General features: G+C 39.7%; 2 protein-coding genes and 1 pseudogene across 8 annotated transcripts in view; 2 read left to right on the top strand and 1 right to left on the bottom strand.

Annotated features, from left to right (window-relative positions):
- CRNKL1 (crooked neck pre-mRNA splicing factor 1) overlaps positions 1-6,410 on the bottom strand; it is a 34,694-nt gene extending 28,284 nt beyond the window's left edge. Inside the window, exons 1-5 of the mRNA XM_037812263.1 lie at positions 6,251-6,410; positions 4,381-4,533; positions 3,449-3,540; positions 2,505-2,663; positions 1,873-2,039 (exon numbers count right to left, since the gene is read on the bottom strand). Of these exons, the coding sequence (XP_037668191.1) occupies positions 1,873-2,039; positions 2,505-2,663; positions 3,449-3,540; positions 4,381-4,533; positions 6,251-6,301 (622 nt within the window). The 5' untranslated portion in view covers positions 6,302-6,410. The remainder of the gene's footprint in view (positions 1-1,872; positions 2,040-2,504; positions 2,664-3,448; positions 3,541-4,380; positions 4,534-6,250) is intronic.
- Positions 6,411-6,453: 43 nt separating this feature from the next.
- Positions 6,454-26,870, top strand: part of CFAP61 (cilia and flagella associated protein 61) — a 302,443-nt gene continuing 282,026 nt past the window's right edge. For 5 of the 7 annotated variants that reach the window (XM_037812259.1, XM_037812260.1, XM_037812258.1 and 2 more), the window contains exons 1-6: positions 6,454-6,512; positions 9,987-10,143; positions 17,678-17,828; positions 20,647-20,723; positions 21,567-21,634; positions 21,872-21,998. In XM_037812259.1, the coding sequence (XP_037668187.1) occupies positions 10,001-10,143; positions 17,678-17,828; positions 20,647-20,723; positions 21,567-21,634; positions 21,872-21,998 (566 nt within the window). In that variant the 5' untranslated portion in view covers positions 6,454-6,512; positions 9,987-10,000. Of the gene's footprint in view, positions 6,513-6,896; positions 6,968-9,986; positions 10,144-17,677; positions 17,829-18,323; positions 18,443-20,646; positions 20,724-21,566; positions 21,635-21,871; positions 21,999-26,870 lie in introns of those variants that run through there. The other 2 variants (XM_037812257.1, XM_037812261.1) reach the window with 2 other exon arrangements.
- Positions 12,773-14,263, top strand: LOC119516085 (annotated as a pseudogene).

The raw sequence follows: 26,870 nt of genomic DNA, 5'->3' as shown, positions 1-26,870 counted from the left end.
ATGGAATCCCATCAAAATTTAATCAAAATTAAAAACTTTGTGCATCAAAGGACTTTGTTATGAAAGTAAAAGGACAGATATACAATGGCAGAAACTATTTCGAAAAACCACATATCCATTAAGGGTTTAATATCCAGAAGATACAGAGAAATCCTTTAACTCAACAACAAAATGACAAACAACCCAATTAAAAAATGGGAGAAAGGGGTGAAGAGACTTTCTCAAAGCAGTTGGCCAAAAAGCACATGAAAAGATGCTGAACATCATTAACCATCAGGGAAGTACAAATCAAAACCACAATGAAACACCATTTCACACCCACTAGAATGGTTACTATCAAAAAAAAAAAAAACAAACGGAAAATTACAAGTGTTGGAGAGGATGTGGAGAAACAGGAAAATGCATTCACTGCTGGTGGGAATGTAAAATGGTGTAGCTGCTGTGGAAGAGTTTGGCTGTTCCTCAGAAAGTAAAGAATTCCCATTACGACTCAGCAATCCCACTTCAAAGTATATACCCAAAAGATTGAAAACAGGGACTTGAACAGATATTTGTAGACCATTATTCACAGCAGCATTATGCACAATTGCCAGAAGATGGAAGCAACCCAAGTGACCATCAACTTATGAATGGATAAACAAAATGTGGTCTACATATACAATGGAATATTATTTGGCTGTAAAAAGAATGAAGCCCTGATTCATGTGACAACACAGAGGAACCTTGAAGACATCACATTTTGTGAAATAAGCCAGACACAAAAGGACAAATAGTGTATGATCTCACCGATATGAAATAATTATAATAAACAAACTCACAGAGTCAGAATCTAGAATGTAGGTTACATATATAGGGAACGGGTAGGGATAGGGAAAGGGAGTAGAGGTTTAAAATGTACAGAGTTTCTATTTGAGACAATGGAAAAATTTTGCTTATGGATGGTTCTGACAGTAGTATAACATTGTGAACGTAATTAACAGCACTGAAATATGTATCTGAAAGTGGTTAAAAGGGGTAATGTTAGATTGTATATATGTTACTAGAATAAAAATTTTAAAAATTGCATGAAATTGCACAACACGAGTGAACCCTAAGTTAAACCATGGACTATAGTTAATAGTATAATTATAAAAGTGTGCTTTCATCAATTGTAAATAATGTTCCACACCACTGCAAGGTATAAGTAATGAGGTATATGGACATCCTGTATTTTATGCCTGACTGTTCTGTAACCCACAACTTCTGTAATAAAAAAAAAAATTCAGATTCTGAGTCCTTTCAAGTGTCTTCTTTCATTAGGTAAATGTTCAAGTAGATATTTACCGACTAAATATCCCCAGTAGGTATTTTTATTCTTACTTTATAATTGAGGGCTCCAAGGCTCAAATGAGACGAATGACTTGCTGAAACCACATGGCTCATAAGCATTAAAGCTTTCAATTCAGCCTCCAGTAGAGCGTTCGTGAACCAACACATACCACAGAAAAACAGAACTGGCTATAGCAGCCAGGATCTTAGGAAGTCATTTTCCATAAGGAACCACAGCATTATTGCTGAAACATACATAAATCCAAAGCTACTGTGGAAAAGACTCAAGCAATTACCCAGACCACATCTTTCATTTTTGCCAATCTATGTCTCTAGAAAAAAACAAAACAAAACAACATAACCTACAAAGCGGATGAAACTGCATCCTTTACTTCTTGTCTAGTGTTAATGACTGTCTCCAGACCATTTATGACTACATCTCCATGTGGTTACTTCTCGTCTAATGTTAATGACTATGTCTCCTGACCACATATAACTACATCTCCATGTAGGAGCAGCAGCCAGGACAATAACGGCACCCCTCCAACCTTGTCTGAAGGATATATCTTTCATAAATGGTGCGGGCCCGATCCACCTCTTTGTATCTCAGCTCGAAGTTGATGTAGGAATGCCAGGCTTGCTCCTCAGGCTGCCACTCCATCCAGCGCTCAAACACCTGCCGCGCGCCAGCAATGTTTCCCAGCATCTCCTCCATGTACGTGTACTTGTACCTTGAACAAAATCATCCCAAAATACATGTTGTAATAAAATGACTTGGGGGAAAAATGCTCTTGGGTCATTTCTAGTTCTTCCTTTGTTAAATGTGAAGAAGGTTTGAGTTTATCTTCCCTAAAGGTCAAATCAAATATGGTTTTTTATTAAAATATAGATCTGAAAAAGGATGAACCACTGAGAAAAAGGGTAGTTTTTTTGTAAAAATTGCCTAGTTCAACTACAAGTTTCTTATGGATAAAAGATTATAGTCAAAGTTTTAGTTTTCATTACATAGCTAAGAAACATTGTGATTATAACTTAGACTATGGCATATTAAAAATTACCTACAGTATTTGTAAAGAAAAAGTAGGATGTAAAATTAAATGCATACAGTAATCTCAACTATGTTAATTAAATAAATACACAAAAACGTGGAACTTTTCTAGTGTACAAAAAACCGTTTTGTTACATCAGGAACTTACCAGAACTGGTTGACTCGTGGGAGAGTTGTTATGGCCCGGTCCCAGATATTTCGGGCATGGTTGACCTGGCGATTTTTCATTTCCATTTCTGCATATTTCAGCCACAGTGTAATGTTTCGATAGTCCACATCTAAAGCACGCTCGTATATGGATCGAGCCCTTAGGAAGCAAGACTAAGAAGTAGCACACACAATGTACATGGCAACTGTCTTATGCTATTTTATTGCGTGTCTATCATGAGCTAAGTTCTGAGCATAAAAAGGTGAAAATACATGATTACTTGTTCTCAGGGACCTTACACAGTCTTATAAAAGACATTCATGCATGTAATTACAACATCCTATGACAAACGTTATAATAAAGAGCTGTATAAGGAAGCAGAGAGGATGGAGAAATGAAAATGTCTGGTGGAAAAGACGAAATAGCAGGTAACTCCAGAATTGAGAATTTGCGGAAAGTTCTGGTTTACCAGGAGGCCAAGTTGGCTGTGAAGACATGTTCATTCCAGGCAGAGAGAACAACCAACTGTCCAGGTAGAGAGACATGGTGTGTTCGGGGAAGGGGATATTGGGAGACTGCAGAAAGGCCTGTCAACAGGAAGGGCCAGTTCATGAGAACAGATCACACTGACTTTTTATCGTGTAGGCCACTGATATTCAGTGAAAACTTTCATGTTAAAAATCTCACTATATAGAAAGCGGATGAAAATGAGCTTCTCTGGTTGTAGAGTATGCAGCAGTGGCAAACCTGCCTGTACGACTTTCTTCCGTCACTACTCCCAGGTTGATCCTCCCACAGTGCTCCTGAGGCCTCTCAAAGGAACCTTCAGGTTCCACAGAACACAATTTGAAAATACTGCCAGAGTTACTTCTCTTAATTGTTTTGTATCTGTTAACATATAACATTAATCTTTATAAACAAAATTACACTTTCAGTAATTTTACCTTTGAATCTCCTTTAGACTCTCTTCCCATTGCGCGTATTTTATCCAGTTACTAATCACAGTCCTGTTTTTCCTTATGTTATCTTCAAAAGTCTGGAGGAAGGAAAGACAGTCAAATTAAAGAGACAACAACTGAAAATGATATCATTCTTTGTTTATTTTTCCTTGTATTAAAAAACACAAAAATGTACAAAAAATTTATTTTGTTCTTGTTTAAGAAAAAGTATATCCTGCAATCCTTGAGAATCTCAGGTGTTTCTTTAAAGTCTTACCTGTAGACAAAAAGAAAACTTTAAATATAAAGAAATAGTAGCAGCATTGTTGCTATTTTCTCCTGTTGCCTATTGACAACTGATACTTTAATATACTCTATACTTGTCCCTAATAAGAAAAGTTTTGACAATTACCTTTAAGTCCTTTTGGCAATGTCTCAGAATTTCACATATAACTCAATGAAAATAAAAGTAGATACAGCAGGATTGGTGTATCCTGTTTAAGTACACTACTTTAAATTTAAAATAATCACACACTCTAGGGTGGGAAAGTCAGATCACATTCCAGTCTTTTCAGTGCTCTTTCCCAGATCTTAGTTCTTAACACAGAAGGCAGGACAGACAGAAGTACATAATGTAGTCTTGCTAAGTACACCCTTCTTAACAGTTGTCAGTTCTTCCACAAACCTGCGATATCAAAAATTATGTCTCTAGTGAATTTAATTTCTTTATACTTCAAAACAGACAATTCACAGCATATTTTACATAGCTCTGCAAAATGCAGTTATCTTGTAACTGGAAGTTATATTATTCACGTGGCTAGAAACACTAACCTTTTCTTATTATCTTATAGACTCTCTAATGTGGAACTTCTCAAATTCTGACCTATAAATTCTTATCAATACTGACAGACTCTCTGAAAGATACTGGATGGACTAACCTTCCTTTTCCTTAGTTTGTAATCATTTAACTCCTCTTCATCTGTGATCTTCTGTTGAGGAGGAGGTGGAAGAAGCTCAAGTTCTCTTTCTTTAGCTTCTCTTAAGAGTTGTTCAGCAGTTATCTGTACCTCAGCTGGGGCTTTGTTTTTTACCTTTTAAGACAGAAGACATTTCTGGTTTTGGTAGAGGCACTTCACACAAGGTTTTTAAAAAACAAACTTTTTTAGGCTGTGAACTTCGTAAGTATTATTACAAGATGCCCTATTTGTATGACATGTTCCCATTTTTCTATGAGACTGTCAAGAAAAAATATTATGCTTACTATTTTGTATAAGGTATCTATTACCAAAGCCATAGGTAAAATTGTCAAGAGGAAAGGTAGTAATAATAGCAAGTATGCTCTTTTAGTTTGGGGCTGTCATCAGAGATGTTGCTTTATCAAGATGTGTACCATATCTTATCTGGCATTACAACTTGTATTTATGGGATTCTTCAGCTTATCTTGATGGCCTGGGTGGAGACAGGGATTGGTTTTTATTTTTTATTTTTTTTTATCTTTAATGCAATTTTATTAATATATTCACACACCATGCAAACCATTCAAAGTATACAATCACCGGCTCACAGTATCATCACATAGTTGTGCATACAACACCAGGATCAATTGTAGAACATGTTATTACTCCAGAAAAGAAATAAAAATAAAAAAGAAAACTCAAATCCTCCCATACACGTTATCTCCCCCATTATTGACCCATAGTATTGGTGTGGTACATTTGTTACTACTGATGAAAGAATATTAAGATATTACTGTTAACTATAGTCCATAGTTTGCAATAGAATATTCAAACTATATCCAAACAATTCAAACAATATTCAAACAATATTTCAGATACACTAGATTAAAAATATTATTAGAATTTATTTCATCTGTTTTTTTTTTTAACTTTTTAATGTGGCTGCAAGAAAATATGAAATTACATGTATCGCTTGCATTGATTATATTTCTACCAGAAAGCACTCTTTTGGACCAAATCTTGCTGGTACTGGTTCCTTTAGATCTCTTTTATATAGGAGGTACTCAATAAAAGTTTATGAAATCGAATTATGAGAAATATTTAATGCCATGTGTGCAATAATGATAATAATGAGGACAGCTCACATGTAATGAACACTACGTCCCAGATACTGTGATAACTGCTTTATATGCATTATCTCTGGGAATCATCTAAATAAGAGACGAAAACGCCAAAGTCAAGAGAGTCATCTGGGCTGGAGAAAGGAGGTACCGATGTCTGCAAAGGATGAGCACAAAGTCTGCCACATATTAAGCACTAGGTAAATATCAGCCATGGATTGACCTATCAGATAATACTAAACTTATTGTTCACCTAATTCCATTTATACCGCTCCACAACCCTGGTCATCTACTCTCATTCCCTCCACTCAGCTGGGTTAACTTTTATCAGCTTAAATATATCACTTCCTCAGCAAAGTTTTTCCTGAAGACTCCCCACTCGCATAACGCCCCTTATTCTCGCCCATGGCATCTTCCACTTTGCTCCAGTAGCATTTACAGTAAGCGCCAACACCTGGCTCGATAAAACTTTGCTGAATAAACTCTCTCCTCCCCGCGCAAAAACACCTCCCCAGAACGAAAGCCACGCCGACCCGGGTCGTGCTCTGGGGTGACAGGAGCCCGAGTCCGACCACCCGGTGACCCTCCCCTTCCTCTTCCCTCGCGGCCCCACGCGGAGTGGCCCTGTTTCCCAGACAACATTCGCCCCCGCTCGGGGCACCACGTTGGCTGGGGCTGGGGCAAACCCCTCTTCCAGGCCCTCCCCCACAAAACCCCTTGCTATCGCCTACTTTGGCCACTTTGGGAATCCGCTGCTTCCCGGCCGCGGTGGAGGCCGCCATGTCTGCAGCAGCGGGCTTCGGGCGACCCCTCGAACCGCAGAAATCGGACCCCAGTACCCGCCAACACCTCAAAGCTTTCTAACAACAAGCAGAATCCCGGAACCGGAACCGGAACTGGCATTCTGACCTTTGGCCTACAGCACGCGCCGTGACGGAAGCAGCGTCGTTTCTGTGGTAACCGAGCTGCGCGTCCTCCGAAGCTGCAGGTGAGGTAGGTAGTGCTAGCCTGGCCCGGAGGGACGCGGTAACTGGGTCCACCGTGTCAGGGGCTCATTCTTAGTCAGCCTCCGGGAGTGCAAGGACGAGGGGATCTGCCGGGTCGTAGGAAGAGTAGGGACCGAGCTCCGATTCGGATGCTCTTGAGGGCGGGAGAAGAGAGGGTGGCTAAAGAAACTACTACTCCCAGCATGCCCTTCGGCGAGCTGCCGCGCTCCTGGGCGGTCCGGCGCCGCGTTGCATTCTAGGCCTTGTGGTTTCTAGTTTCTGAGGCCCACTCCCTCCGGTTTCTGTACAGTTGTGCCAAAACGATCAACGCTAGGACTCGGAGTTATATAATGGAAGATATTATGAATTAAGATATTAATCACAAAAGAATAATGAGAGCCAGCCGAGTTTCTAAGTAGCAAACCACCCAGCCTTGTGGTCAGATAAACATTTAAATTCTCTGTGAGTGTGCCTTATTTACCTAAATTCTTTTAGATATTTAAGATCTCTGTGAGTGCCTTGTTTACTTAAATTCTCTTAGCCTCAATGTTCTCAACTAAAAGCCGAAAATAGTAATATCTATTTCATAGGAATTAAAGAGAAAATCTATTTAAAGTGCCCAGTAAATGTTAACTGGTATAATTCTTGACCTGCCCTCAAAATCAGAAAAATGAATTATGTGCAAGATGATTAACAGAATTTTGACAGTTGCAAGTCTCTTTGGTGTTTGCCAAAAATATATTTATCTATTTACTTATGTTATAATGTCAAATATATTGCTTCTACCTATGCAGATTTAAAAAACTTAAGCAAATTTCCCACTTGTAATCAAGATCAAAATATTTGCTATAGCTCTGTACCTTCTATATTATTTTTAAATATTTTAAAGTTATCTTAATTTTTAAAATTTAAATAAGTCAAATGAGATTTTATATCGCTATAATGAAGTCATGTAACAAAATAAACAAATGGCTATTAAATGAACGGTTATTTAGTGATTTCCCTTAAATTTGTAGCTATGTATAATTTAACAAAATTTAAAGTTAATCATTTTTAGCCTCTTCTCAAAGATACAAACACCTTAGAATGCTATACTTCCATCTCATACTCTGGTAATTTAGTGCAACTTTGCCTTTAAGCAAAATTTATTAATATTATTAATTTTCTTTTTACCATCAATGCTTATTTAGATATACCTGCAGATTTACCTTTTTTCCCCCTCAGCACTAATCTTGCATTCCACTCCTTTCTGATAGTAACATTTTTTCCTTCCTGGAATACACCTTTTACTTGTCCTTTCAACTGCTTTTCTTGAATGTTATCCTCTTTCAGTTTGATTTCAACCTTCATTTTAAAATAATTATTTAGCTAGGTATAGAATTTTGTGTTAATAGTAATTTTTCCCCCAGATTTGAAAAATACTATCCCAGTGTTTGGAAAATTACAGGCCATGAGGCACATTTGGCCCATGCTCTGTTTTTGTACAGCTTGTGAGCTAAGAATTTTTTTTTCAACATTTTTTAAATAATTGAAAAAAAAAACAACTAAAGAATATTTTGTGACAAATGAAAGTTATATGCAAATCAAATTTTAGTGTCTATAAATAAAGTTTTATTGGAATATAGCGACTTCTTGATGTCCAGAAGGCAACCACGGGCTGGAGCTGAAGATATTCAAGCTGCCCAATTTACAGCAGTCACCCCCAACATCACGGTTGCCTGACAGTGGCCCCATAGCACTCTGTAGGGGAGCAGTGCTTCCCTTCCACCACATTGCTGTCAAAGGAGAAAGTCAGACTTGTCCTTGACTTGTTTGTTTACTGCCTGGTCTGTGGAAACGACTGGACTGCTCTACCGTTAGCTTTCCCATTGCAGTGTGATCCATTGGCATTTGGACTCCTCCTGTTGGTTTCCCTGAGCCTCTAAAATGTAGGTCCACCTGAGAGCTGGATTTGCTTTGAGCATGCTGATGAGACCCCTTTGTCAGTGTGTGAAGTTGGGGATCATGTGAATTCACCAAGGTGAAGGCCGTCAGGTGGGGATTCCTGGATGGCTTCCAGCCTGCCATCCTCCGGAAACCCCCTCTGCATCCCCCTGCACCTTGCACCCTTAGCATCTGAAGGGTTCGGGTAGTGAGCAGCTGAACTTCAATGGACACCATTTCTCCACAGAGCCTGCCCACAGTTCATTCCAGCAGAGAGGAGGGACCAGGCCTGGACTGGAAGGAGAGACCCATCGTTCTATTTCTGTCCAAGCTTGTGTGTCCTGAGGCAAGTCACTCTGCCTCCGGTGCCTCAGTTTCCTCATCCGACAGAGGAGAACTTGGTCCAGTGCTCCCTCAGGTCCCTCAGGGCTGACATGCTTTGCTACTTTGACAAAATGAGAATTATGCAAGAATATATCTAAATAACAACAAAAACCAAATGATGCAATGTGTTTTGAAATAAAATCATACATACTATATAATTCCATTTATATGAAGTTCAAAAATAGGCAAAGAACATCTCTGTGATAGATAACTGCGTGATAGATAACTGTGTGACAGGTTACCTTTAGAGGGGTAGATTGTCTGGGATGTTGATGAGGCAGGCTTCCAGAGGCTGGAAATGTTCCATATTGTACTTAAAGTCAATACAATGATTAGAAATTAATTTCCCTATTTTCAAGCTTGCTGGCTGTACATAGTAAAATATTTTTGCCTAGGAAGGAAGAAGGAAAGGAAGGAGAGAGAGAGAAACAGAGTGTGAGAGAGAAATAGAGAGAGATGGAGAGTGGAAGTCATTTTATAGCATACTATTCCTGTCAGCAGCATTTCCCAAAGTGTCTTTCTGGAACACAAGACTGCTCCTGTCATCAGAGATTCTGCTCAAAATGGATGTGGGAAAGGCTGAGATATACAAAGAAAGAAGTTTTCTTTATAATGGAACTTCTCAAAACTTTTAATGTGCGCCAAGACTCCTTAGGAAGATGGTTGCATGAGCATTTCCTACTTAATTGACTTTGTAACTTTTTTGCCTCAAAATCTCTCTCAGGGCTTCTGTAATTCAGAGCTCCCATGTGGGGAACTCTATTTGAAACATAGGTAGCAGCTGTAAATATTTCCTCTCTAACTTGTGATCACATGCAGTTGTGGCCGATTAAATTATAGAGAACACTGAACCCATAAATAATTCCTTTCAATGTTTTTCAGCCCTAGTGTTAGAATAGTTTAAAGTAGCTGTGTTGGAAACAGAGTACATTTGCAGAAATTTCTAGACAGACTGATTCTCAGAAACTTCATTCTCCTGTGGAGAAGCATGTCAGCCAGTTTGCGGTGACAGTCGTCACAACCCACTCCCAGGGGAGAATGTGTTGCACCAGATCTCCAAATACCACATTCACTCTGACCAGAAGGAAATTGAATTAATGTCCGATTTTGTGAATACTGTAACCGAACTGGCTTATCATTTCTGATTAATAGTGGACTCTTTTCTCTCCTTTAGGGATTGGATTAAAAATGTTGGTACTCACTTCTCCAAGAGGAAAGTCAGAAGTGGTTCATTGCCGAAGAACAGAATCGCACGATGTTTATTGTATCAAAAGCCTCATGAGAAAATTTACCCAGAAGCTGTTTGGGAGGCTTAATGTCATCTATCTTCTGTAAGTACTTAGCTAAGTAAGCACAAGAATGTTGACCAAGTTTATCACACACTAGGAAGGGATCCTACTCTTTTGTCCTTATGGGGTTTACTGTGAGGAAATGGGGAGCTCACTGCACAGTGAAAAAAACGTGTCCCAAGGAAACTTGCTCTAAGGAGCAAGAGATATCTGGGAACAACTGAATCTCTAAGTCCTGTAACAATGAGCAACTCAAAAGGATTTGTCATGGATTTGAGATTCAGGCAAACTTGAGTTCAAATCTTAACTTTTTATACCTACAGCAGAGTCACATGGGGCAAGTTAATGATAATAGCTACCAGATTTTTAGAATTTATTTTAAGCCAGACTCTATGCTTTGCAGTCATCGTGATATTTACTCCTTCCAGCACCTATCTGAGGTAGCTACTATCATACCCATTTTACAGATAAGAAAACTCAGGCCTACTCAAAGGTCAAGCAGGTAGTAAGTGACAGAGCCTCAGTTTGCTCTTGACATTCTTCTAAACTTAAAAATGTGTAGTTTTGCTTTTCTTAAAAGAGCTCTATTCTCCTTGTTTTGTTTATTTATAGAACCTCTGAAGACACAAGAATATATTATCCTTTAATCTGTTCTTCATTATTTTTATTGAAAAAGTCAAGAAATAGCCCAGCATTTTGGATTTCATACAGCTTCATATTATCTATGATTGTAATGTTTAAACTAAGGCCAACCTAAGACATTGAAGTTTGTGTTTTCTGATTAGCATGCTGATGAATATAATGTAAATGGACTCTATTTTACTAGAGTACAGTAGGGCAATATGTATAAAATGCTTGAAAATATGTATGCCAATGAAATTATTTTAATTTATGGTATTGTAGTGGACTAAACCTCTTAATGACAACCCCTGGATGGAAAACAGCTAAAATATTAATAAACACATACACACAGAGAGACACAACTTAAGGACTGTGCAGAGAATATTTTCAAAATGAGATCGGGAACTCCAGGAAGTAAGCAGGATCCAATGCCAGCTTTCTCCTTTGGCCGCTTTCTAGAAACCTCATGCTTCTGTTATGACAGTTTTGCAAAGAACAGGGGATAAAATTGCTTGAGATGCACCCAAATTGAGATGGATTAGCATCTATGATAAACTGGAATATTCAGTGTAAGGACATATAAGATGTAAAACTCATTTTTAAAAGGGGTCTAGTGTTATAAAATACAGGGATGAGTACAAGAGAAGAGGTACCTTTGTCAGCTTGGGGAAATAAGAGGAAGTTATGCAAAGGAGTAGCATTTGTGTTGGGACTTCAAGGGCCTTGTTATTTTGATGCTGTATCCTTTTTTTTTTTCCTTCAAAAGCAGTTTTATTCACACATCATACAATCCGCCCAACATGTAGAATCTCAATATAATCATCAGGTTGTGCTTTCATCACCACAATCAATTTGAAAACATTCTCATTGCTCTAAAAAGAAAAACCCCATAGTCCTTTTACCCCCCTATTATTGACATTTAGCATTGGTCTGGTACCTTTGTTATAACTGATGAAAGAATATCATAATATTATTGTTAACTATAGTCCATAGGTTGCATTAAATGTGGTTTTTTCCCATATACCACCCTATTATTAACACCTTGTAATAGTGACATACATTTGTTCTAGTTCATGGAAGAACCTTCTTATATTTGTACTATTAACTGCCTTCATTGTCCACAACAGGGTTCACCATATTATACAGTCCCATGTTTCATCCTTCAGCTCTCCTTCTAGTGGCATACATGACCCTAAACTTCCCCCTTTCAACCACAATCACACACACAATTCATTGCTGTTAATTACACTCACAATAATGTGCTATCATCTCTATCCATTTCCAAACATTTACAATCAACTTTATTAAAAATTCTGCACTAATTAAGTGATGCCATATCCTTTTTACATGTCCCCTTACTTCCTTACTTTCTGGCCCAAGCTGGTCATCAGCCTCATCTTGTACTTTTGCAGAATTATTTTTCAGAGTTAACAAAAAAAAAAAAAAAAAAAGGAAACATTTGTCCATCAAAAGGGGAGTATTCAATGGGATATTATGCATTAAAACCAATTATGTAGCTCATATTCGTAGGATAGTTTATAATACAGGAAAAAAGACAACCAAATAGGATTTATTATAATTCTATTTTTAGTAATATACACCAAAATTCAGGGATTTAGGGTATGTGGGATTTGGGGGACCTTTCGGTATAAGCCTTTTTGTACGTTTTGAATCTTTATCACGTGAATGAGTTTCCTTATACAATATACGTGAATTATAAACCCACACGTTGTTAGCCAGTGTGCTTTTATGAATTGTCCCTCATGAGGTGTGAAGGTTGTTAGCTTGGCCTGAGCAGGAGGTCAGGTGATTAGGTTGTCCTTGTGACAGCTAGTTCTTCCTCAGCCTTCACAGGTAGTTCCTTTTTCAGGATATTCAGAACATGAAATGCAGAGAAAGGGGGTACAAATTGGGACCTTTATACAGATTTTTTTTTCTTCAAAAACTTATACAGGGACTTGGGTGGGGCACAGGGGCCGGGGCTGCCCTCCCAGCTCTTTCCTGGTGGGAGCTGGTGGGAAGTGGGGAGAGGGTGGTAGGGAAGGGGAGCACCACCATGGATGACAAGGTGTTCACCAAGGAGCTGGACCAGTGGGTCGAGCAGCTGAGCGAATGTCAGCAGCTTAACAAGAACCAAGTACAGACCCTGTGCGAAAAGCCTAAGGAAATTTTAACAAAAGAATCAAATGTGCAAGGGGTTCATTGTCCTGGTATCTTTGTGGAGATGTCTGTGGTTAATTCCACGATCTTATGGAACTCTTTAGAATTGGTGAGAGATGACCAGACACAAACTATTCATGGGTGACTGTGTTGACAGAGATTATTATTCTGTGGAGACGGTGACTCTTCTTGTGCCTTTAAAGGTGCGTTATCCAGAACGCATTACAATATTGAGAGGAACCATGAGGACCCACAAATTACCCAAGTATATGGCCATCATAATGAATGTATGTGAAAGTACAGAAATGCCAATGTTTGGAAATATTTTGCAGTTCTATTTGACAGCTTTAGTAGATGGTAGAGTCTGCCTCCATGGTGGCCTCTCTCCATCCATACATATATTGGATCATGTAAGAGCCCTGGACCATTTACAGGATGTGCTACGTGAGGTCCCAATGTGTCATTTGTTGTGGTCAGATCCAGATGATCATGATGGGTGGGGTGCTGACTACACTTTTGGACAAGACATTTCTGAAATGTTTAACCACGCCAACGGCCTCACCAACTTGTAATGGAGGGATACACCTGGTGTCACAATCAGCATGTGTTTACTATCTTCAGTGCTTCCAATTATTGTTACTGTTGTTGGAAACAGGCTGCTATCCTGGAATTAGATGGCACTTTAAAATATTCCTTCCTTCAGTTTGACCCAGCGCCTCTCCATGGAGAGCCTCATGTTACCTGGCACATCCCAGACCGCTTTCTGCAGATTGCTCCTCAGAAAACCTGCCTTTCTATGTGGAAGTATACCTGACTTTTAAATATATATATGTATTTACAAACAAACCAAAGAGCAGTAGTAATCTATGTTTTGTTTCTGTAACAAATTGGGATCTAGCTTGGCATTAAACCACATCATGGACCAAAATGTGCCATACTAATGATGAGCATTTAGCACAACTTGAGACTGAAATTCAGTACTACACTATGTTCTAGATCAGTCAGTCTTAACAGTTTGTCTGCTGTATTTGTAGGAACCATTTTTCTCTGGACTATTCAAACAAAAATGTAACTAACTCCTTTCTCTCTTTTTGCATTTATTTGAAAGTTTTAGTTATAGTATTTAACTGGCATGGATTAATAGAGTTGGAATTTTATTTTTAAGGAGAATTCACACACACTAACTTCTGCTTAATCCATTATCACCTTTATTTTACTGAAATGTATAATTAACCTAACTGAAGAAAGGATTCTTCTTGGAAATATGTTGCCATAACATTTAAAGAGATTTCCCTTCATTTAAACTAAATTACTGTTTTATGTTGATCTGCATATTTCTGTATATTTGTCATGGCAATGCTTGCATCCTGTTTTGTGTTTATTTGAGCAAATAAACTTTCCATGTTAAACAAACAAACAAAAAAGCTTATAGAAATCTATTTTCTCAAACCCTACGCATGGTCACATACTGCTTATCTGGAAGTTTGTCTTTTGAGAGCCAGTTGAGTTATTTTCCCGATGTGGGCTTCATACCCCTAGTGGATCCTGAGATGGTTGTGAGGGTCCCTTGCTCCCACAAGTATAATGTGTTTATGTATTTTCTGGATCAGCAGATACAGAAAGTATAACTTATGGCATATGGGAGAAGAGTAGTGAAATAAATTTTTTTATGTTAAAATGGGATCCTTATAACTGAAAAGGTTGCAACCTACCTTAAACGCCAGCCAATTTTCAGAAGTAAAAGGAAATTTGCATTTTTATTAATGTCTTTGAGCTTCTAAACAGCTGCTACAAAGCCTATGTAGTCGTTCATTTCTCCTATTAGGTATCTCCAGTCCCCGCTCCAGGCCAACTTCAAGGCTTAGTGACTTATTTTACAGGCATTTCTAAAAATGTTGGTTTCTCTCTTTATTTATTTATTCCATTTTTTTTTTAATTGGCTGCCTTCTTAGTCAAAGGGATGTGGCAGTGAGTCAAACTGATATTGCCTAAATATCCTGCTAAATTTTAGAAGAGGAAAAAAGCAGATTAAGCATAGCAGATTAATAGATAGGCTAAAAGGTTCTGCCACATTGAGTGCAGCTATCATAGTGACTGTGAAAGTGGAGGGAGAAAACAGCCAGAATGCAGTTAAGTACGCACTGGACGTAAAGGGAACATTAAGTTCTGGTTCATTCACTCTGCTCAACAAAGCAGAAGACGTGGACTGTGTTTCATCAAGATTTCCATCAAATATAATTTAATGGAATAAATTATGGCTGTACTTGGAAATTCCCTAAACCAGTTGAATAAACAAGACATTAATGAAAAGTGCTATAATGTCAATTGTTGGACGAGATCTTTAAGCTTAAAGGTATTTTACATGAAATATATACATATACATGTATAAACATGTTTTCAGTAGGGCTCCTTTGGCTAGAATTTTACTTAGTACAAAGAGTAATAAACACGTCTTCTCTCTCCACCCCCTTCTCCCTCTTCTTTCCCTTCTTTACTCCCGCAATGATTATTTGTCCTGTAGAGGACATAATGGCTAAGAGGTAATAAGAAATGGAAATCATACATACAAAAGGATAATGCTACAAAAGTTCATGTTTACAGTCAGCTATTTGGAAATTGCAGTGCATTTTCCCATTGAAACAAAATTATTAGTGGCTGGGTTCCCAGGCCGACCCACAAAAGCTTATTTAATCTCTAATTTCTGGATGGTATAGTATTTTGCTAACTGTACTATAGAATTCAACCTCCTTTTATCCAGGGACAAATGCATTTCAAGTTCGAACTAGGTTCCCAAGAGCGCATTTCCCCTTGCTTTCCTGAGGGCTGGAGGCCCCTTTCCTCACCTCTGGCAAACCTCCTCCCTGTCCCTCACCCCCACCGCCTTTGTAGCTGACATGTGCTGGGTCCTCAGTTTGAAGGTCTCAGCTTGAGGCCATTTGGGAACTTGGGCAGAGGAGCTGCAAAGACCTAGAGCTGAGGGAGCTGCCTCAGGGATGGAATGAGGGACAGGGACACCAGCGAATCAGAAGCGGGGAAAGGGGGCTGCCTCCTTCTACTAGTAATGAGTCTTCTGTGTAAATATTCTACAAACCCAAGGGACAGCCTGCTTCCTCTTTTCACAATGGCTACTGCTTGGGCGGGGTCCTTGGTTCAGGAGCACCCCTGGTTCAGTTGGCTGTGGCTAAAGGGTGTGATTTCCTGTGAGGGGGACGGTGGCCCTAAGTGTTGAGATATCAACATCCCTAGCACATTGTTTCCCAAAGATGACCCTAACCCTGGTGTTACCCCAGACTATTTTACCTGACTACGTGCTTGAGCAATTTTTATTTTAAGAGCTATACCTTTATTTGTATAGTTACCTTCCATTTATGGCAAGGGATACTGGTTTTCTATTTATGGTAGTGATGTAAATTTCCTATTAAAATATACTTGTTTAAATAAAAAGTTATTTGATTCAAAGAAAAAAAAATGAAGTTAAAGTGCAGGAAATGCCTGTGTGTGAAAGACTTCTGTTGGGTGAATGGCTCTAGTAAAATAAAATGCTGCCCAGTGGGAAAAGTGGGTTCCTCCCAGTACGGATGGTGCAATTCTGTTTTTAAAAACATGCAAAGTACATTCCAATGCATAGCTACCCTCAAAAAGGAAGTCTGGAGGGACGGACACCAAAATCTTGAAAGTGGTTGGTTACCTTTGGGAGTAGTAGGAAGGGCAAGTTTTCAAATGTTCTTTTCTCTTTTCCAGCTTTTTCTAAGCTTGTCCCTTGTTTGTATTTTCTAGATTTTTCTGCCACGGAAATGTATAACTTTGGTCATAAAAATACAAATGGAAAGCCTATGTAGCTTTCTTCCTGTTCTCTCCCTTGTTTCTTCTGCTCCTCCTTTGACTACCTGCTGTCTTCTCTCCTATTCCTCTTAATAAGGAAAACGGGTAACTTTTGCCTGCTTTGTTTTAGGAAAGAAAGCTTACATCTTTTTTTTTTTTTCCTCCAACTTAAGATACCAGTACATTTCATTCAGCATTTCAGTTTATATACAAATGGTTGTCCATATGTAAAACACGCTAAGTCGTAGCTTTTGGTGTCACGTCCGGCCATGTGATGGGATAACACACCATTGCTTTAGGGCAACCACAAGAGTAAGAGTTGGAAGGCATGCTTCTCCTCCCTTGTCTTTTAGTAACTCATTGGGTTGCTTTAATTTAAGCAAGATCTCTCAGGGTTTCCATTTCTGTGGCTGGATCGGGTGATATCTCAGATGTTCAGATTCTATAGGAATCACTTAGCCCAGGGACAGAGGCTTAGGTTTTAGGGAAGTTGGTTAAGAATGCTGATAGAGATGAACTCTTAGCTGCTGAGCACATGTGTCTGGGACTTTCCTAACACTGGGAAAGTTTTGTATCCTAGGAAGCCCCCATCCCAGTCAAACTGGGAGAATTGGTCACTCAAAGTATACATGTTTAGACCAACACAGTGGTATTGACAACATGGAAAGGATAGGGAAAACATTGCAGTTAATTTTCTTAGCCAGTCTGCAAGGGAAGGGTACATAATAATATCATGTGAAAACATCTTTCTAATGAAATGCAGTTTTCAATAGAAATTTAGTTGATAGCACCCAATAGCTAGAAAGACCTACTCCTAAAGTTGGTGCCACGTGGCATCCAAATCTTGGAAAGATTCATCCAACCTCATCCAGCAGTTGCTAAGCTCCACTAGCCCACAGAGCAAGAAAAAAGTCATGTTCTTGTCTCACTTTTGATAATCTTATTCTTGTGTATGATTTTAATCTTTCCATAGAGAAAAGGCAAACCTGGCCGTTACTCTCTGCAATGACAAGGAAGAGATCATGGCCCAGGCGACCTTTGTGGATTATCCCAACTGGAACGTTGCCAAGCAAGACGACTGGGTGTCATTGTTCCGGGAGCTTGACAGTAAAATCCCGTGCACAGTAAGAAACCATACTAAATTTTTATTTAAAGAGCCTTAATTTTGGAGGGATGTCTGATATTTCCATCTTATCTCTTTTCAGTGTTTGGACTGCCTAGTTCAAAACTTACAACAGCAAATATATGACATGATGACAGTTCAAAGTGAAGTTAGCTAGTGGGGTTGGGGTGGACCTGTGGGTCTGTGAGCAGGAGGCCGGAGGTGAAAGGAAAGGGTGCATTTGCCAAACCAGGCAGCCAGTGGCAAGACCCAACTTACCCTCTGGATCTGCAAGTGGGAATGGGAAGCAAGGAATTATTGAAAGAATCGGAATGTATGCTCCCCAGGTGTCATGTTATTTTGTGTGCTTCAGCTCCTTAAGTGTTTGGTATCCTAGGAGGGTACCTTTCATCTACAATTTGCACTCATAATCGTCATGGCAGAGCCTCAGATTTCTGTCTTCCTTAATAATTCTTGGAGTGCCCTCACGGACTCTTGTGCATTTGATCTCTCCTAGCTCGGGGCACATGACGCCTTGTTGACTAGCACGGAGCAAGATCATTGTTTCCCAGGAAGCGTTACCTTGGTGTCTGGTGCCAAGTCCGAGTGTCCCCGAACGCAGCCCACCAGAGCCAGGTCAGCGTCTGGCCCTAGTTTCTGTGGAGAGCCAGAGGCTGTGAGTGTTGGCGGCTCACTGGCCTGTCAATGAAAATTCAACACACATCCATCAGAAAAGGAGACGTGCCAATGAGTGCATGAGTGGGTTCATGCCACATACATATGCATGCACGCACATGCACACACACACATACACACTTCTTGAAAACAAGGGGAGGGTACCATCTAGCTGCATAAATGCTGAATAATTTGCTGGTCTGCTTTACAACCCCCTCAGAACAGTGATCAAGTTGTAGATTTTTGTCCAGTTTAGGTGCAAATAATTTCTGTCTAGCGGAAGAGATAACCTCAGAGGTTACGGTTTACGTCCCTTTAGGACATTAACCAGTTAGTATCTAGCCCAGCAATCTTATCCTAATATTCCTTTATTAAATTGACTGTAAGTACCCAGCTCCTCAAGTATAACAGATTGTTTTTATCATCTCACTGGTTGCCTCTAAATCGATGAGTTGAATACATTTTCGACATGTGCTCATTTTTACATTTTCAGGAGGGTCGTGTTTTTACCTTTATTAAAATTGTAAATTAACACCATTATTCATAAACTCTTTTTCCTTTTATTCCTTTTCTTATTCTCTTGTTTCTTCTGAGCTACTTCCCAAAACAGTGTAGAGCTGAGCAGACTGTATATCAGCCACTATCCACTATTAGCTGTTGAGCTCTTGAAATGTGGCTAGTCAGAATAGAGATGTGCTGTAACTAAAATGTATACACTGGATTTCAAAATCTTAGTTAAAACCTCAATATATTGAATACATGTCTAATTGATAATTTGAATATATTGGGTTAAATAAAATTTATTAAAATTAATTTCACCTGTTTATCTTTATTTTTTTTAAATGCCTACTGGGAAATGTAAAATTACATATGTGGCCTGCATTTGTGACTTCATACTGTTTTTCTATTAGTAGAACACTCAGGCTTAATGTATTGTCTTTCTGAGAGGTATCTGCATTTGAAGTAATGATCTTGATCTTAAAGCTAAATAATAAATCTTGGATTTTGATATTTCTGCTGCGAGAGAGTATTCGGGAGACAAATCCACTATGTGATAAACGTACTCCTACGCCTAGTTCTGTTGAGAATGTAAAGCAGGCATTGAGTAAGGTTGCTGCATGGGATTAAATGGAAAGTGCTTAAAATAGTGCCATTGTTGTGTTGTTGTCATCTGGACGAGGGGTTTGTGGTGTGTTCTTTGCCTCTTGGGAGTTTTCAAGCCGGTGAATCAAACTCGTGATTCTTGTCTTGCCAATTTATGCACAGTACAGCTCCTTCCGGGTGCTTCTAAGGCACATCCCATTCTCAGGAGTGGAGACTGAGGCACATGGCCACCTAGAAAATGATCTCGAAAACAAGGAGCCCAGACAGCTCCTTTTGTCCTGCCCTAGGTGCCGGCACCACTCCCCATCAGTCAGCTACTTCTCACTTGCATGATTTCTAGAGTCTGAAGATTTGCTCATAAACACAGGGTACTGAGTCAAGTGGACTAGTATGTGAAGTGTATAGAACAAATATGTATTATTTGGGCCACTCAAAAAGTTTTCAGACATTATGGGACAAAGCTTCCTAAAAGCCCGAAAGATTTAACCCAAAGGTCACATCTTGTTACTTCGAGTTGTCGCCTCCCAGGTTTTTTGGATCCCAAGAGTCATATTTGATTCTGACTCTGGGAATGTTGAACAAAGCAAGCCATTGGATTCATAATGTGGCATCTGCCTTCATCCTTCAAATTCATAAGAGCATCTTTGCATCGTGTCACTTGAATAGGGCAGCAGCTGCTGGCTTGGGGGCCCTGGGAGAAGGGCGATTGTCTGTCACTTGCCCTAGACACCCCTGAGGACAAGACTACCGAGTTAATAATCGATTTCACTCCCCTGCAGGCTCTTCCCTGCCTGCGGGCCTTTGGTGAAGGCAGGAGGAAGGGAGGGTGCTCCAGATTATTTCAGGGTCCCAGTTTCCCTGAATCAGCCTGAGCTCGGAGGATGGAAGGCGGACAGCGGAGTCAGGGATGGTGCCCAGACCCTCGTTTCTTAGATGCAAACAGTCAGCCAGAAGTGGGGGGCGGCTCTGTAGCTGTGCTTGTCCGCAGCCTTCCTCGTCTCCCGCTCTGACCTAGACTGAGTCCCAGCTCAGCTATAATTGTGTCCTCTTTTCTCCTGCAGCCCCTAAACACGCTGTTCATGCACCTCTTTGTGGCTGTCGACGAGTATTCCATTGGCTGCTGCAAAGAGATTATTCGGTGAGTGGACGAGGCCTGGCAGATGGCAAAGTGTGCGGGGCTGTCGGTGGAACCTAAATAAAACATGTTAATGCCCAAAAGACCTGAAAGAGACAGTGTGGATATTTCTGAAATGTTTTGGGAAAATTACATGAAGTTCTTTGAGGCATTTAATTTGCTTATAATTTATGACTGTATTTAAAACATTTACTTTGAACAGCAGTAATATTTCCCAAATAAAATAATCTGTTTCTTTGAACCTGCTGTCCAGTCCCCACATCTTTAACTGGCTGTCATTTGAGGCAAACAGGTCGATGGTGCCATCACTGAAAGAAACATTCTTTGGGGGCAAGTAGGGAAGAGTAAGGCTTTACAAGCTTGGGTGTTTCTAAACATAATTTTCCTCGATGTTGTCTTTGAAAACATGACAGACTGCAGAAGCATCCCGAATAATATGGCGTGTCGAAATATGATCGGCAGGGTCAGGGCGTGCTGGCGCTGAGTCTCTCTGACAGCCTGCACAGACACACGGGGGCGGGGCCTCTGCTCTCAAGCCACTTTGTAATGTCATCCCCGAGCATCCAGATGCCAGGCCAAAGGTTAATATCAGCTGAAATCTGGTGTGCTGCGTGAACGTAGCACCCTTTGGAGATAGGAAAGGGGGCCTTTGGGAAGCCAAGCAGAGAAGAAAAGTCAGTCTCCTTGAGGATATTCTCGCCTTTGTGAATCCCTGCAAAGGAGCCTATGTGGGTTTACAAGCCCCTCGTTGTTTGTTTTTTTAAATGGCATTTGTCTCAATAAGGTGCCAACTAGTGGGATTGCTTCACTATTAACCCCCGTCCCACACGCTCTTTCCCTCCCCAGGACCGTGTTTAAGGCGGTGCCAGAACTGCACTTCATCTTTCTCATAGTGCCGGCCTACATGAGCTTAGGTAAGGCCTCCTCAACCAGCTCACGTCTCTTAGCAATTGCTAACATAGCAAATTCAGGCTTAAGAGTGCACTTTTGGGAATGGGAAATAAGAATGGGCTCCGGGTCCTAAATATATACAATGTGCATATTTTATTATAACAGTTAAACCAAAACTTGAAATGGAAACTGCATTTTGTTATGAAGCCCTAAAGTTCCTTGAGAGAATGAGGCTGCATATCTTTCTCTTGGTGACACAGGCTCAACTCTCATAACTGTCTTTACCCAAGTGGGGAGCATCCCCAACCTGACATTTGAGGAGGACTTCGCAGTGTACATATGTCACCGGCACAACCATTACCCTCAGCTGCATATCCGCAGAGCCAGGTAAGGCTGCAGGATATTCACTGCTGATTAGAGAAGTTTGGTGGTGAAGGAAGAGGAGAGAGAGACCAGAAACTTATCTGTGGATGTTGAACATTATGCCAATGGCGTTAACATTCTCCCCTCTTTTACTATCGGTGTAGAGCATTTAACTTGCATTCTGAGATCCAGGCAGCATGTGTCTAGAAAAAGGTCATCAAGGAGGAGAAAAAGCTCAGATATAAATTATTCATCTAATTTGGGATGAAAGAAGAAATGTCTCATAGAAAACTATTTCTCTGTACTTTTTATTAATACCTAAATACATTGTACTCCTCTTTTTATAAAACCCTTTGATCATGATAATGCGATCCAAAAGCAATCTGAAGAAAAGGACTTTTGCAAGTGAAATAATGTTTTTAATTGTTTCTCTTACACCTTTCAAATCTTCCTTCCTGATTTATGAATTTTCTGCTGTGGGTGTCAGCACAGACAAATAGGCACTCCTGCCCTGCAAGAGATTATATTCTTTAAGAAAGTTTTCTTGTAAAAGCATTCAAAAGTAGACATTTTATTTTATTATATTGTGAGAAATTTCTGTAACTTAATTGCTTAGGATTTCTAAGCACTCTAATAATAACTGTATTTTTATCTTCATTTCATTTTAAAATGTCTCATTTTTTTCTCTACTATTTACTAATGAGGGGGATGGGTTCTTTTAATAAAATGGTTTTATATTCTCAAATTAGAAAAATAAAAAAGTAAAAATCACCCAATTCTTTCATCCTCCTATGTGAGTTGGTGAAATACAAACACATGTACAAGTATATATACATATATACATACACACATACTATATAGATAGGCATCTTCAAATGATCTGTTAATTGTATTTTTCTTACTTAATGTACCAGCTTGTCATCTTTCCAGGTCAATTTTATTCTTTTTAACGGCTTCATGGCATTTCATCATGTGGCTCTAATGGAATTCATTTAATCATCCCTTAAGTTGTTTTTATTTTTTTCTACAACAAATAATACTGTGCTAAACAGCCTTGTGAATGCATCTTCCAGTGCTTGTGCTATTTTTTTTCTGTAGTTATAAATTCCCCTAGGTGGAATTTCTGGACAAGAGTGCACAAATATTAAAATTTAAAAATCATTGCTACCAAATTGCTCAACCAAAATATCATGTCAATTTCTATTCTAGCTAATAGAGTCCTATTTTCTTACACCCTCTCCAGTGCTGGATGTTTCCAGTTATTAAAATTGTTGCCAATCTGTTAGATCAAAAATAGTATTTTGTGGTTTTGTATTGCATTTATCTAAATATTTGTGGGTTTGAGTGCCATTTTACTGGTTCTGCTTTAAATGAATAAAATACTTGCATTTAAAATAATGTCCAGTTTAGAAACTCTCTGCAGGGTACGGAGAAGCAAAGTGGATCTGACAGATGATCAAAGGTGTGTTGGCAAAGCAGACACTTCTTGGTGCGGGGGGTTGGGGAGGGGGTGTGGATTACAGGTGAGTATTTTCTGAAAGTCTACTCAGTTTGGTTCTTGGGAATTGTCATTTCCTCGAAGAATGTTAAGGCTTAAATGATTTGAATAGAGATATTCAGCAAGACATTTTAGTAATAGAGAACTTGGTATAAATTGTATGCTAAAGATAGCATGTCCATTGGCAGCCAAGGTGACATCTTTGTGAGTTTACTTACTGACACCCCACTTCTCATTCAGGATGGATGTTACACCAGAGGGGCGAAGGATGTGCTCACCCAGTGCCTGGCTCCTACCAAGCACTTGGTAATGAGTGGTTAGGATTTGGGCTTGCCCCCTCCCCACTCCTCCCCTCCCTTCCTACTTCCTCCCTTTCTCTTTCAACTATTCCTTCTTTCCTTTTACTTTTGACAACTTTAGTGCAGAGGACTACAGGTATACCTTGTTTTATTGTGCTTTGCTTTATTGCACTTGGCAGAAAATACATTTTTTTTTTTTTTAATAAATTGAAGGTTTGTGGCTTAGACAAATCTATTGGCACCATTTTTCCAACAACATGTTCTCACTTCATGGCTCTATGTCACATTTTAATTGAGGTATGTATGTTGGTTTTTTTGTATGTAATGTTATTGCATACCTAATAGACTACCGTATAGTGTAAACAAAACTTATATGCACTGGGAAACCAAACATTTTGTGACTCACTTTATTGCGGTGGTCTGGAACTGAACCTGCAGTATCTCTGAGCTATGTCTGTATAACCTTCAAGTGGAAGAGGCCCTCAAAGGCTGAGATAAAACTTCCAGTTACCTTACCCTGAGACCTTGCCATTTCAGCCTCCAATGGTTCAATGTCCTGCTTGCCCACAGAAAAACCGAAAGACGCAAATCACAAGAGGAACACATTTAGAGATAGTCCTGATGGCAAAGAGATGACAGTGGGCACTTTCTCACAGAAGAAGGGTCATTTATACAAAGCCAAAATTATACTAATGAATTTGTGAGGAAATTGTGAAATCATGACAGTTGCTGCTCTTTGCTTTTAGAAGGTGAAGGAATGTGACACATTTTAGGAAGTCCTCCGTCCAAAATGCTTGAATGAGAGTTCAGATATTGCAGGTACATATAGGATTTCAGGTGTCTGGAGAATACCCCCAAATACACTTTCTTTCCTTAACAGTGCTGGGAAAATGATGACATTTCAGAACGTTCAAATGGGTGTGGTCGAGCATCCTCTCCGGCTACCTTGAGCCTATATGTCTATTGCACACACACACACACCCTTTTTTTTTTCAACATCTGCTTCATCAGTAGTTCCTTGCACTGATAATTAACGGTAAAGAACACAAGGGTTTGGGGAGGTAATTATCCTTCAGTCATTTACCTAGCATATTCAGAACCAGTGAATTGATGTTGTAATCCCCTTCCTCCTTTCTTTGATTTACCCATGTGGAAAATTATGATGTAATCTGTTCCTCTACTTAGACCCTAATTAATGAAGTTACTGTTCTGTATTGTACGTAATGTCTGAAATAAAGCAAAGCTGCTCCTGGGCACCCCTTTAAAATCTTCATGGGGGCTTCATTAATCATCATCAATGATGATTTGAGATGCTCTCTGATTTAGAAAGTATTAGAATGGTCTTTCTGGGGAGAAGGGGTCGCTTTATCTTTTCCAAGTCCTCTTGGGCGTGGAGGATAACTCAGCCAAAAAAGGATTATGTGTTGTCAGACTGCTTCATGCTTTTTTAGTAGAAATCTACTTAAGTTTGACTTCCAAATGACTTCATGAAAATGAGCATTCTGACGTTACAGTTATGAATATTCTAAAGCATTGAAAAAGAAGGGGTAGAACAATTCCAGAATTTCACCATTGATTTCCTTGAGTCCTGATCAGTGACCCAGCAAATAATAGAATTTAGTTCACACTCTTAACTGGAGCAATGTTGTGCCAAGACAAACTTTTGGATCAGATCCTGGTGCTCTCAATGGCAGGGGTCTCTAATTGGCCTTGAGTGCACTTTGAAGTCAAAGCACATGGGGAATTTTGGCTTTTAAAACCTCCATAACTTTTAAAATCATGACATTTGCCAAGGTTTAGAAGCAAGATATCTCTAAAGCCCATTTTAGAGTTCTAAAATGGAATATGGAGTTTAGAAATGACGGATTCGATTTTCTTAAAGAAGACCACTAGAGGTCACACAAGATCTTGGAAAGAAACAGGTGCTTTGTTTCAGGAACCTGCTCTGCTCCTCACATCTGAATAAAAAGACAACTGTCTAGTTGGCTCTAACTGCAGTTTTCCCTGGTTTTCCTTGTTGAGCTTTGTGGTTAAAGCCTGATTGAACCAGGGCACACTGCATTCTTTAGCATCACCACCAAATTGGATTCTCTACGAACTGTTTTTCTTCCGACATTGATTTCTTGGAACACACACACCCAGGGTTGAAGAAAAATAATGCTTATGACATGAAAGTGGCATCAGAATCACTTTTTCAGTGGTACATTTTAAAATTTAGCTAATAAAATGCAAATCCTCCCTGGACATGGAGAATCCATCAGACAGGAAGGAGGAGGCTGTAGCACTTTTCTCAGTATGGGAGGTGGCTTACTCTAGGAACTGCTGCTGCAGTCATTGAAGTCCTTAAAGGTGGACTTTCCACCTGTGAATTCACAGCGGTTTCTTTGCTGACAAGGCAATGGTACAAAACCCCCTGACCCAAGAGGCTGCAGATTTTCTCTGGGATTGTGATTCTCACCAAAGTAAGGCAACAATTGAAATAACACAATTCTCCAAGTGTAAAGCAACATTCTTTTATATCCTCCATTAGGAATGTGGCTGGGAGGAGGTAACTGTGTGTTTGCAAATGTAAGCAGTTGCAGAATTATTTTACTTTGGAGGAACATCCCATAAACAATATCTGATCTCTCAAGCACCCAAAAGCTCATTAGACACTGAAACCTATGCCCAATGAAAAAGGAGTAGAATCCAGAGCTTAAGAAAATCAAAAGCCCCTCCAGGTTGCCTCACTTTGGATGTGGGGGTCCTCCAAACCCCTCGTTCGCATAAACTCCTGAATGAGCTCAAAGAGGTTCCTGGTACTATATCCCCGCTGCCAGAGAAGGCAAAGCTAAGGATGGCAGAGACTTGATGGCCCTTGCTGACACCCTGGAAGGCAGGGAGAAGAGAGGATAAACGTCTCACATCTTCCCCACTAAGTCCTTCAGCCAGGTTCTCGAGGAGCACCGTGAAGCCTGGGACAACAGGGAACTCTGCAGCAACCAGCATGGTCTCTGGATGACATGCTTCATCACCCAGCATCCTATCACCTTTACTTTGGTGAACCATCACCCTTCCATAATCATCGCCACTGACGTACTGGTGTGTCGCATCGGCACT

Source organism: Choloepus didactylus, chromosome 19 (genome assembly GCF_015220235.1).
Source record: "Choloepus didactylus isolate mChoDid1 chromosome 19, mChoDid1.pri, whole genome shotgun sequence".
In the NCBI taxonomy this organism is placed as follows: domain Eukaryota; kingdom Metazoa; phylum Chordata; class Mammalia; order Pilosa; family Megalonychidae; genus Choloepus; species Choloepus didactylus.
The sequence above is the reverse complement of the archived record's forward strand: the minus strand, read 5'-3'. Positions and strand labels throughout refer to the sequence as shown.